Genomic DNA, 12132 nt, shown 5'->3' with positions numbered 1-12132 from the left:
CCGAAGTACACCAAAGTGCTTTCCAATAAGATCATAGTACAAATAAAATCAATATATAATAAAATTATAAATATGAAAATATAATAAAATGGTTACATAATCCAATGCAATCCGGATGCAAATTGCCCTAATTGACCTTAAATACAAAATCGAACATATTTGTTTTTAAACGTGATTTAAAAGACTGAATAGAATCCGATGCGCGTATATGGAAAGGAAGTGTATTCCATAACCTAGGTGCTGCAACGGCGAAGGCACGATCACCTCTGGTTTTCAGGCGAGACCTAGGTTGCACTAAGAGCAGTTGGTCTGATGATCTTAGTGCTCTTATGGGGCTATACGGGCAGAGAAGATCAGCTAGGTAATCAGGTGCCATATTATTTAGAATTTTGTAAGTAAGCAATAAAACTTTAAAATCAATTCTAAATTTAATGGGAAGCCAGTGTAAGTTTGCCATGCATGTTGTTGAGGGAAATTTCAGCCTTGGCGGAGGCGTGCAGTCTCAGGCTGCTCATGTTTTTAAAGCATTCAGCTTGGCTCTACTACACAGTACCTAAAGAGTGGAAAAAGAAACACCACAAGAGTCAGATGATGAATGCAAGGTCTTTATATATATATTTCTTCAGTATAATTGCAACATATTTATAGAGTACTGCAGTAGAACAGAATAAAACACAGACACCTGTTGTTGTTTCATGTAGTGATATGAGGCAGGAGGTTTCCCTTTAGTTAATGGGTGCCTTCATTATTCAGTCTTACTAGTGCACCATGATGAGAGTAGAGTCATTTCAAAGCTTCAGCAAACTTAAAAAACAAGAACAGACAAATAAATACTGTACAACACCATATATGTAATACTAGATTCAGAAGTCACAAAAAGGTCATGCTTTTCTCAACAGAACAGTTATACGTATATATGCACCTTCATATAACAATGCAGCATTTCTGGCGAGTTTCCCTTCACAATAACACTCTCATCAACAAATGGCAAAAGTAAAGTGCCTTTTCTTTAGAATTGGTGATACCAAAATGCAAATGCACGATTGCAAAAATGCATCTGGATGCAGACTTCCTGAAAAGATAAAGGTTTGGAGCAGACATCCATAGAATTAGACTGGATAGAAAGGACAAGTGGCACATGAGGTCATTTTGATAGGCTGTTATAGGAATGAGGATTGTTTAAGTGATGTGCAGTGTTTAAAAACCTCTGTAGCTACAAAGCCAAAATATATTCTGAGAGCGGTTAAACAGTCGGTTTATCAGTCTCACAAGCGACACCTATGAACATACACCAAATAACGGTAAGAGACTATTACCAGTATCCTGCGTCAGCCTGTTTATGGGTCGCTACCTGAATGACCTCTCAGGGATGTTTATTTGAGAAGCAATGTCCTTTCTATCCAATCAAGCACTGTACATAAACTCAAAGACCTTAAACAACAAACCACACAATTCATCAACAACAGGGATCAAAGGACTCCAACTGCACTAATGCATCATCTGTTCAGCAATTATTGATTACACACCCAACACGCTTCTACTAATCTTTACCCACAAGACTGTACAAGATCCAATAGTGCTCTGCTGTCGAGGTAAATGAGCAAATTTGTTGTGATGGTCAGCTAGTCCCCCCCTGAGAAGATAGCAGAGACACAATCTAAAAGAACGTAATGTTTTCCCCACATTGCGTGGAGATACGGAGGTGGGATTTACACAGGCACCAACAGTCAGACTTTTGTTTTATCTCTTTGGCACCCAGATCACATATACTTCCTGGCAATGAAAGAAAATGTGTGGAAACACTTGAAATCAATCGGTGTAAAATAGCATTTGAAATCAAATGTTCTGTTCTTTTATAATTTCTACCTGAAGACTAATAGCATAATTCTCTCTAGCAAACTAAGCATTTGCAAATGAATGTTCCAAATCCTTTTAGCTTAGTTGTCTGGCTGAGACCTCAAATTTCTCAATAACCTCCTACTACAGTTAAATAACTCAGAGGACTGGCTGAATGAATGTGTCCTGTGAAACTAATGTCTTGTTCCACTTTATAATGCCTTTGTAAAACCTGAAGGATTTTATACTGTAGCAGCATAGTTAGTTATCACCTGGACTGTACAAGCCATGTGCTTGTTCCATCAATCAATCAAGCTCATATTCATTATATTTCCTCATGTAAAATCTACAATAAGCATGATCAGGATGTTTTCTTAATGTTGGTGTTGTCAATCACAAGCGCTCAAAGATAGCATCAAAAAAGCCAGTAGGCAGACATCATGCTTACACACACCCAGGAGAGAGTACTGAATATAAAGAGAAAGAGCTTGGTGTCATGCCAGATGTGTAACAGGTTGGCAAGTGATGAGACAACAATGTATTTTTTGTTTTAGTTCAGCTTGGTTGAGGCCGATATAAGGATACTGTGCCAAATCCTAACTTGAGGAAACCAGACTTCACCAATATTCCTAAACCTCCGCAAAACTCCTAACCTGTAGATTTCCTTCAAGTCATGTCTATTTAATTATTTATAGGTGGCTTTGATGTAATATTTCATGACTTTTAAGGTAGGCTACCTCCCCTCAAATTAGGTTTGGGCCCCCTGACTCTCTGAGTGAAGTGGTAGTTTTGGCTGTGGTCCTTCAGTACTCCCTGGCCTCTTCGAGTTCATTCATGAACACATCCTCATGGGGGTTTTCTGGGCAACTCAGTCCATTGTTGGGTGGCCGCACCGCATGGAAGCGACTCCAGTCTCCCTTGCACAGAATCCAAGGCAGCACATCCACTTTGAAGTGCAGCTCGGGCGAAAACTCGGTGCTAATCAGGTTCGGCGTGCCTGCGCCTTTTCCTCGTGTGATCAGCCTCCCGCGGTCGTCGTAACAACAGTGCTGTGCCGCAAGGGTAGTCGAGTCACTGGAAAGTGCCGAGCGGATGCAGCTGCGCGCTGAAGGCTTGTAGATGTCCAGGCGCTCCTTGGGGCCGCTGGCATCGTGCCAGCGGAACGGCCGTCCGTGAGCGTCATCATAGACGCTGACCACAGTGTACGCGGCTTCGAAAGGGTAGGAGCAGGGGCAGTTGGGCAGCTCAGACAAAACCTGATGGAGGTACCTCTGCAGGAACTCACTCTTACAATTGAGCCATTTCTCACAGCTGTCTACATCTGTTGGAAAGAAGACAGCAACACCGCATTAATCTTTGCCACTGCTGAGAGCATGAACAGATGAATGAACAGACACCATGGAGTCAAGTCTGAATCCTATACCTGCATTTGTATACATCTGCATTACACCGCTGAGTAAGCCCAATCTAGATACACAGTTCCAGTATATATCTGATTGAGAAACCTTTTTTACGGTTATGGAAAACTTCCCGAATAAACACTCACCTGTTCCAAAAGGCTCTGTGCCATTTTCCATTTCGAAAGGAAAAGGCTCTACCACAGTGTTGACATCACCTACATAGAGAGTGATAGATTAGCTGATTAGTGAAAAAAAAGCCTAGAAAATCTGAATAAAAATCTGAATCATTTAATGCAGGTGTTCAAGTAAAATATGCTTGGAAGTAAAATATTACCCGGGCAGGGCTCCAGGTCACATTTAGAAGCTTCTGTCAGAGTACAGGAGTACCCACAGGACTTGGTCCTCTTCCTCTCACCATGTCCACATGTCACTGAACAGGGAGACCAGGGTGTCCAATCATCTATGTCTTTCTCTGTGGAAGAGAAAATGTAAACATCAGTGTCAGGAACCCAAAGGTACACAAGTAGTGCTTAACAGATTTTAACTTCACTCATTTATTTGCTCTTATGCACACAAACATGCAAACGTGTTTCAGCCTTGTGGCTTTCATCAGAGCATCAGAGACTGAATATGTAAGCATTTTCTGTGAACTCAGATTAAGTTTTTGTGACTCATTTCCTACTGATCAAAACCTATTCCACACAAACAAGAAAAAGCCTATTAAGATTAAAGCACAACAGAATTTACACAATGGGAAAAGTGTCGTAGAGATTACGAGAGGTGATGAGAAGATTAGAATAGCAGCTCTGCACCTTCCTTTTGTAATAGGTGGAGCTAATTGGAAGCAGCTTCGAAGTGTTGATAAATAATTACAAGCACAAGAGGAAGAACCGGCAAAATACAATAACACAGTTTTGTGTTGCTATGAACTAAACACGCACTTCGACAGGCTAATCCAAAATGAGCTTTCAAACCTTCCTGACTGCCTCAGTCCAATTTTCTCCTGGTCTAACCTTTCCCATGCAAACCCATGTTCTTTTTAAGAAGGCTTCAGTAAAATTAGAGAGAGAAAAGCTGTGCTGTGGCTGTCCGCCTCCGCGCCATGCTTCCTTGTGGTGTTAATAACACTGAAAACAAGTCATTCTTGATTAAAGGCGAGGTGGGTGCAGAAATACCAGCTTGGGTGTAGCGAGCACCCAATTTTACTTTGTGGGCGCTGCCAACTCGCCATGTGGCCATACAGGAATGAGGTCTCAGGAGAGTCTTAATTATAGAAGAAGCTAAGGCAGACATCCTTGATTTATGTTCACCAAGCCTTTAGATGTGACCACTTTATAGGCATTGTTGCCTTTGCTCGCTCGTCTATACGCACAACAGTTAAACAGATGGAGCCTATATACCGATATAAAGGATAGAGGAAAAGCGTTACAGTAAAACCTAGTTTTAAGCACCTGCTACTGCATTACAATAAAACAGAGGAGTTTTGTGCAGCGTCAACCTTCATAACTGTTCAAAAACACAAATAGATTAATTGTGCACAAATTTGTATCTATGGGAAAACCTTTGACGACTAAAACTTTCATGCTGTGGTGAGTCTATGGCTGTGCACTGAATTAATTTGCTTTTCATTCACTGTACAAATCTGACCTCTTCTCATCTCGCACTATTTACTATTTTTACAACTGAACAAGTTGTCTGTGCAAGCTGAGACACAACACTAGTTATGTGGATCCTTTAAAGCCCCCCGAAATTCTTGAACTCGCTCAAAAGGCCAAGCCGCCGAGGGTACTGAGGACCATCAGGGTCTGAGGGGGGCCCGAGGGGTCCCGGGGAAGGATGAAAGGCCCGGACAAATGGCCGCTGTCATTCTCTGTTCCCAATCTGCCCTCTAATTGTCTACAAGCAGAGGGCTGTTTTGTCCCAGGGAACAGTGCCGGCCTCACGCTGCCATTAGCAAAAGCATCAGACCCATCTTCAAAAGGCAGGCCTCTGCGACCAGCACAACCAGTGTCAACTTCAAAGTACCCATAACCCACAATGTCCTCATATTCAAGTGCTCATGCAGCCTCACTTGCTAGCATTGTTTGGATCTCTGTGACTGTGACTACTTTCTAAGCTACACTTCTTTCTCCAGCTCTACTTCAGGACCATCTTCATCGCTTTCAATATGATTTACTGAGCTATTTAGTGTCCAAAGGTTCCTTTTTTAAGCCTTTTTTTCCTTTGGGAAACAGAAACAGTTGTGTTTATACGGCCTTAGTTACACACAGAGAGTGTACCACTTGGCAAAGCCTACCATAGTAACTCTGCATTGGATCCCAGCCTTCGTTCCAGCGAGTATCATAGTCTCCGCCTACTCCGCTGGGTAAGGGCTCCTCACTACCGTAATCCAAAGAGTAATCTTCCTCCTCCTCTTCTTCGCCAGTTTCCTCCATGCCCGACCGGCTGTTGCTGTCCTCGCTGGAATCGGTGTAACTCCAAAACAGGGGCCAGAAAAGCTTCTTGCCTCCGAGCAAATCTACTGTGGATGAGGGAGAGGAGGAAGAGGAAGGTAGCCAATCTTTTTCCTTGGCAAGGTCCATCTCCACTTCCATTTGAGGATCATCGACTACTTCAATGGTCACCTGTGTAAATTAAGAGAGGGTCCCTGTTCATCAGACAGAAGGCACAAACACATTCACCAGTATCACTGATATCACTGTGGACAGCATGAACAACGCTTAAACGAATTATTTGGAGTCAATGAAAGATAATCAAATATTATCCATCTGAAATGTTCAATATCGCTACAATAAATCTGCTTTTGCGGTTATAAAAAAGTACAGCATATACTTTTTGCAGCTTTAGTGCTTGACTTACAACTCTTCTTAAGAAATCAACCATGTCAAATCCTTGGAAGGGTATTTTAGTCAGGAAACCCGCTCTCCGGATCTAAGTAGGCCAGTCAGACGTGAGCATGAGCACTCAGTCAACTAAACGATCCTCTCAGGGAGAGAATGCGAACCTTTATTCTGGATAACTACCTCTCATTACCTCGATATGACTCATCCTAGATTCACAGTACTTCCAAGGGCCCACTTCAGCTGATGTAAAGACCAGACAGCAGTGAGACTAAAGAGAAAAGCTATGTTTCTGTAATTGTTGTAAAATGAATAGTTAGAAAGTAGCTTGAAGATCGAGTACTATGGTCATTTCAGTATAGCTGGGTATATTCTTGCTGTTATCCTCGGCCTAGGGTAGGTCTTGTAGGTCTATGTTACATAAAATTTCCTCGGAAATCAAATGTCTCTGTACTTATATTGATGTACAGAAGATCGGTAAAACCATGTCTCGCATTCTGAATACTCTGACCAAACTGGAGAAGATAAGTGCCTGCAGAGATCATAGAAAAGACTAAATCTGTGTCTTCATCTGTTTGTTGTAGACATTAAAGGGTTTCCTTTTAGCCTCTAGACATATAACATAGAGGTAATATCACGTGACTCCCTTGTCCCTACTAACCTGTATGTTGGGGTTCTGTGAGTTAATGTCAGCATTGGCCAGGTCTGGAAAGTTCTTCAGATCCAGTATAAAAGGTTTGGTCTCCTCCTCAGGCTCAGGTTGTGGAAGAACACCAAGGGAGCGGTGCTGGGGGTGAGACCACCTCCTCTGGTGGCTGTGGGGCTCAGGCAGCAGACTCTGAACCTGGTTCTGCTGCTCCAAAGCCTCAGAGGCAAACTGGACACCACCACTACGAATTGACTGGCCATGAGCCTGACGGAAAGAACAGGTAAATGCAGGTTACAGTGAGCACAAGTTATCTACTGGAATAATTTAAGAAACTAACCAAAAGAACACTTGACAGAAAAACTCTTAAGGTGCGATTCTGCTTGCAAGGTGACAAAGTTTGCAGACACCACCAGTGTCTGCTGCTTAAGGGCTGGTTGCAGAAAGAAAGATCTATTATTAATAGTGGCTTACTGAAGGGTCTAAAAACAATTAGTGTTCAGTTTTCAGGAAGAAAGCCTTTACACCATCCACTGCTTTGCAGCTTGGTCAGCAATTCCAAAAGGCCCCTGGGCATCCACTAACCAGCCAAGTCATCACCCAGCCTTCGGTTCATTTTCTTTTTTTTTTCCCACAACAGTCATGCCATCCAGGCCGTGGACAAAGAGGGTCCTGTGCCAGAGAGAGATCCGCTTTTAGCTTTAATGAGAGGGCCTGGGAGGCGTGGGACCCCTGGGCTGATGCGAGTGTGTCTGAACCTGCTGTGCTGCCGCCGCTACTGCCACTGCTTAATTTGACCTTTCAGGTTTTACAGTTACTAAGAAGGAAGGCCGGCAGGAAGAATCGCTGATCTCCGAGATTAATGGTGATTAGTGGTGACATTATAATAGTGGGTAGTTGCGGAAACATGTACCAAATGTAGAATGTAGTCTCTAAAATGTGATGCTGTTTTTTTGCTTAGTCTGTTTTAAATCTAATAGGACACATGACTGTTTCATGACAGCCACTGGTAAAGAGAAAAAAAACAAAAACCCCTAATGAACCCTTGTCTGCCATTCGTTCATGTTTTTGTCATCCTGTGAAAGAGCTAACTGGCCCAAACATATGATTTGACAAGAATTTCAGATTGGACCTGTGCCAGTTTGTGGTACGCTCAGCACAACAGTGGCAGTCGGTGGGCTAAAGAGCAGAAGAAACGCTTTAATGAATGACCAGTCAGTTCATGATTTATGGTTATGGCCTCGAGAACAGGGCAGATTTTCAGGGACCGCCTGTGATCATCCCATAAAGAACTTATATAGTCAGTCAAATCCAAGAATGTGAACACATAAAGCTGGTTAGGAGGCGGCGCCTGTCGGGGATGATAAATGATGGATAAAGGTGAGCCCTCCTCAAATATGTGTAAGCTGGTGGTGACAAACAGATACTTTTTTCTGGAAACATTTAGGTGTTTTCTTTGCACTATTTGCCACATTTCTCGCAAGAAATGACACCAAAAGTTGACTGAAAATAGCGATGATGCACATTTTTTTAGCAAGAATTTTAACATTAATTGTAAGAATATAAGTAGCGGTGAGTAACACTACAGTTGTATTTATATTACTAATGCAAAACAGTTATGTTTACTGGATTTTAGAATTTTTAGATGAACATTTAATGTTCAACACAACACCCCCCACACACAGATCTTATGATTCCGCATCTTCAACATTACATCTCATGTCTGATGTGAGATTTCACTGGTAAAAATTCACCACCACGTTGCTGCGTTTGTCCCTGTACCTGACCTTAGTCCATACAGGTCATAACGGGCTTACACAAACCAAACACAAACAAAATTTCAAGTCCAGAGTCATGAAAGAGACCGCATACTTTCACACCCTCCTCATCTCGTCCTGTTACACATCTGGATCCTGTATTCTTTCGCCCTGTATATCACTCTCCTCCTCCTCCTTTTGTCCTCCCCCTCATTCTCTCGGATCGTGATCTCCTCCTCTTGGTAGTGGGGCTCCTTCTGATCAAAGGCATCATGGCTGATGGCATGCAGTGCGTTTTAACAGGGACACTGCATGATGCACCGGGGGTACTCGGCTCTGGCCTGGGGACTGGATTTTCTTCTTGAAACAGCCTGACAATACACCCTTTTGGCAAACCGCAGCGTCCTGCTTTTAAGTGCCCGGAAAGACTGAATGTTGGGCTACTGTCACTGCTACTGCTGCTGCTGACACACATTTAGGTTAGGGAGAGGAGGTCCGGAGACTGGATGGGGTGAGCCAGAGTAGAGGGGTAGGGACAAGATCCGGTTGGGGTTTGGGGGAGGGGGGTATGCAGTATGGCAGCCCTGATTTATGCGCCCGCAGATATCAAAGGGTCCTGCACTTGGCTGTTTCCAAACCATTACAGAAGAACAATAAACTATGGACTCTCTTTGATCACCATCTTTGTGTAAATGGAAAGAGGACAACAAATGCATGCCTGGTAGAATCAGGGTGAGGTAGTGGAAGCTGGTATGTGTAGTGGGGGTACAAAGCAGAAGAGGGCAAACAGGTCCCAGTATCTGAAAAAGAGGCCACTTCAACACAACGCCCCTCCCTCTATTCTCCACCGAGGCATGGGGGTAAAGGCAAAAACAGGAAATTCCACATTAACACAAAAAAGAGCCAACGTAAACAATCAGATGAATGACACTTGACCTGAGCTCCAGTGTGAGAGATGCCTAAGGCTTCCCTTTCTCTGGTTACATAAGCATCTTCTTACTGGGCACCCTAACCCATACTGAGCTTGTCCTCCTCCTCCCGCAGTCTTCCTCTGCTAATCTCCCCTCTTCATCCACCACTCACACATGCAGGGGGGTCACAGGCAGAGAGAGTCGCCAACATTTGGCTTTTTGGTGAATGAAATGAGCAGTCACAGCAGCCACAGTAAGATTTTTATTTTCTTCTTGTCACTAATGAGTCCCTCCTTGTGTCTTTTTGCTTTGACATCAATCAGGCAGATGATGAGAGAGAGAGAAAGTCCCAATAGGGCATCCATGGGAGGCCACACAAGAAGGAGAGAGTTCAAAGGCAAAAACTGAACCCTGACACAAACACACACAAGCGGACTTTGATATCCAAATATGTCCATGTGTAACACAAACATTCCCCTTTGACACACCGCACAGTGTGTGTGTGTGCGTGTGTGCAGATAGTTTGGATTTATGATAGCAGAGTGAATGCCCAGAGATGGCAAACCTTACTATACATGGAGAGAGCAGTGGAACAAAAGAAGGCAACAAATTTCTAATGTGGAAATTCTCATTTCAACCCATTTAGTTGATTAAAGAATGACTGGAAAAAGAGGGTGAGCACATTTCATTAAGGTGTTTGTGATTTTTAAATTTCAGCAAACAAAATTACAAACAAATGCACAACATAAGTTTTAAATGTTGCAAACAAAGTGAATAACTTAAATAATTTGCACCAAGCAGTTATATTACCAAGAGGCTGAATGGGAAATTAAAGCTAAGCACTAACTTTCTGATATTTTATTGTGCTTTAGTTTTAAAATTATGTTGGTACAATTTTATAAGCTATTGTAGTAATAAAAGGAACAGCACTCAGGAGACATTTTACAACCATCAGCAAAAACTTCAAAGCATTAGCTAATTGCCTGTCAGTGGCAAGTGTGATTTATGGCTTTTTCTAACTTGTTGCTAAACTCTACGCCACAAAAAAGCCAACACACACAAAGGGAAAAGAAAAAGGAAAAAATGGAGAAGAGAACTTACTTTGTGGGCAATATTCTTGCGTCTGGTAGGTAACCCTGTCACCACACTCACAAGAAGTATTGACCAGAGCACAACCAGCATCTGAAATCTTCTCGGGACCTCTTGACTCATCTTCTCCACTTCAAAGCTTCCCGTGAAGCTTAAAGGCGGTAAAAGTGCTTCACTGTGCACTGTGTGTTTTAGGTTAGATTACAGCTTTACAACAACCACACAAAAAGCGCTTGTGTCCTTTTCGTGTTTTCTTCTCTCCGACTTTTGGCTCAGGACATATAAAAGTTTTCAGCCTCGTCTATCAAGAAGTGTCGCAACTTTAATAAGATGCGCACGAGCGTCCGCAGGTATCCCGCGCGCTATCCATTCCTGACACCAGCGCCTCGCGCAGCAACTGTCAGTCCGTGTGGCGGCTCGAGCTCGATGCTGCGCTTCTCCATAAACACCGCGGGACGGAGGAGCTTTAAGTAACAGAACGAAGTTAAATACCCCACGCAGAAACTCCCCGTCCGCACTGTCGCTCACTTATTCAGCTACTTCAGAGTGTGACTCACTCGTCGTGGGCGGGTGCTCACTTCCAATACATTGACATCTGGAGTTCATAGTACGCTGTGCATTTTGCTAGCTGTCTGTCTGATGCGTTCATCCATTATCCAGCTGAAGTTCATCCACCGGCTCTAGAGAGGGTGTGCGCGCGCACCGCCCAGCCAACCGGTTTCGGTAAACTTTCCTTTTACGCACGCATTCAGGGGGGTTGATGCTGAGGGAGGAGGGGGCAGGATGCTCATTGCTCACAGCTGTGCGGAGGGTGGGTGCGCTGGGCACTGAGGTACATGGTAAGGTTTAGTTTGCGTTGCAGACAGCAAGCCACAAGGCGGACATGCTCTCACGTGTTACTGGGAAAAGTCTTCAATCTCGAATACCAATGGCTTAAGGGAGGAGTGTCAAATATAAGGCCCGGCAATAATTGTTTTTTTTTTTGTATTTTCATAAATGTTACAGCTTATCCTCCTGATAAAGACACAGACATTAATACTACAATGATGAAGTAACAGATAAGCAATTAAATGATACCATAGAAATGTCTAGTTTTACTGTGTCCACGGTAAAATAAACAAAAATAGGAAATTTCCCAGGAATTAACAAAAACTTTCTTTATAATTACAGGACAGTCTGGGCAGTGAGGTCGCAGACTTCTCTGTAATTTTACACATTTCTTACAAATTTAAGCCCAAAGTGACAGATTTCTTTCATTTACTACATCTTTATATAGGTAAAGTGAGATGTAGTTGAAACTGCACTTTTTGTCCTAATAATGAGATATCTCAGAGATAAAATGTGAAGTTACACATCTTTATGCTGACTAAGGGTATTCTCACTTGTCCTCCTTACTTAAGATCAAAGCATGACCCTCGAATGTAAGATGAGCTTGACAACACTGTTAAGTGAATTATTCAGCTTTAGCTCTGTGAAATTTTTTAATCAATTTAAATTTGTGTCACTGCTTTAAAAGTAGGTTAAAGGGCAGCCAATGACTGGACTGTAAGGAATGCTGACTTGTAAGGCAAGAAGGCTTTGTAACGTATTCTTCGTGAGCTGTGCCTGCAGTCTGCGTGTTTGTGGTAAATAAACACAACGTCTTTCTAGAAG

The 12132-nt window shown here is 42.9% G+C and overlaps 1 protein-coding gene across 1 annotated transcript; it reads right to left on the bottom strand.

Moving 5' to 3' along the window:
- Positions 1-602: 602 nt before the first annotated feature.
- On the bottom strand, positions 603-11149 carry ism2b (isthmin 2b). The gene is made up of 6 exons (XM_063496102.1): positions 10492-11149; positions 6738-6989; positions 5533-5860; positions 3571-3708; positions 3383-3451; positions 603-3157 (listed from the first exon to the last, which is right to left on the bottom strand). Exons 1-6 carry the CDS (start codon positions 10600-10602, stop codon positions 2640-2642), a joined length of 1416 nt encoding a protein of 471 aa, XP_063352172.1. The 5' UTR covers positions 10603-11149; the 3' UTR covers positions 603-2639.
- Positions 11150-12132: the final 983 nt, after the last annotated feature.

This window comes from Pelmatolapia mariae, linkage group LG15 (genome assembly GCF_036321145.2).
Source record: "Pelmatolapia mariae isolate MD_Pm_ZW linkage group LG15, Pm_UMD_F_2, whole genome shotgun sequence".
Lineage (NCBI taxonomy): Eukaryota > Metazoa > Chordata > Actinopteri > Cichliformes > Cichlidae > Pelmatolapia > Pelmatolapia mariae.
Note: the sequence above shows the minus strand (reverse complement) of the source record. Positions and strands in the feature narration are given on the sequence as shown.

Bases quoted from the DNA above. Each gene is read 5' to 3' on its own strand.
- ism2b (XM_063496102.1), bottom strand. From the start codon at position 10,602: ATGAGTCAAGAGGTCCCGAGAAGATTTCAGATGCTGGTTGTGCTCTGG. The intron at 5,861-6,737 runs GTTAGTAGGGAC...TAATTTACACAG, and splicing joins CACAGAACCCCAACATACAG to GTGACCATTGAAGTAGTCGA. The intron at 3,709-5,532 runs GTAGGCTTTGCC...TCTCTTCCACAG, and splicing joins TCCAATGCAGAGTTACTATG to AGAAAGACATAGATGATTGG.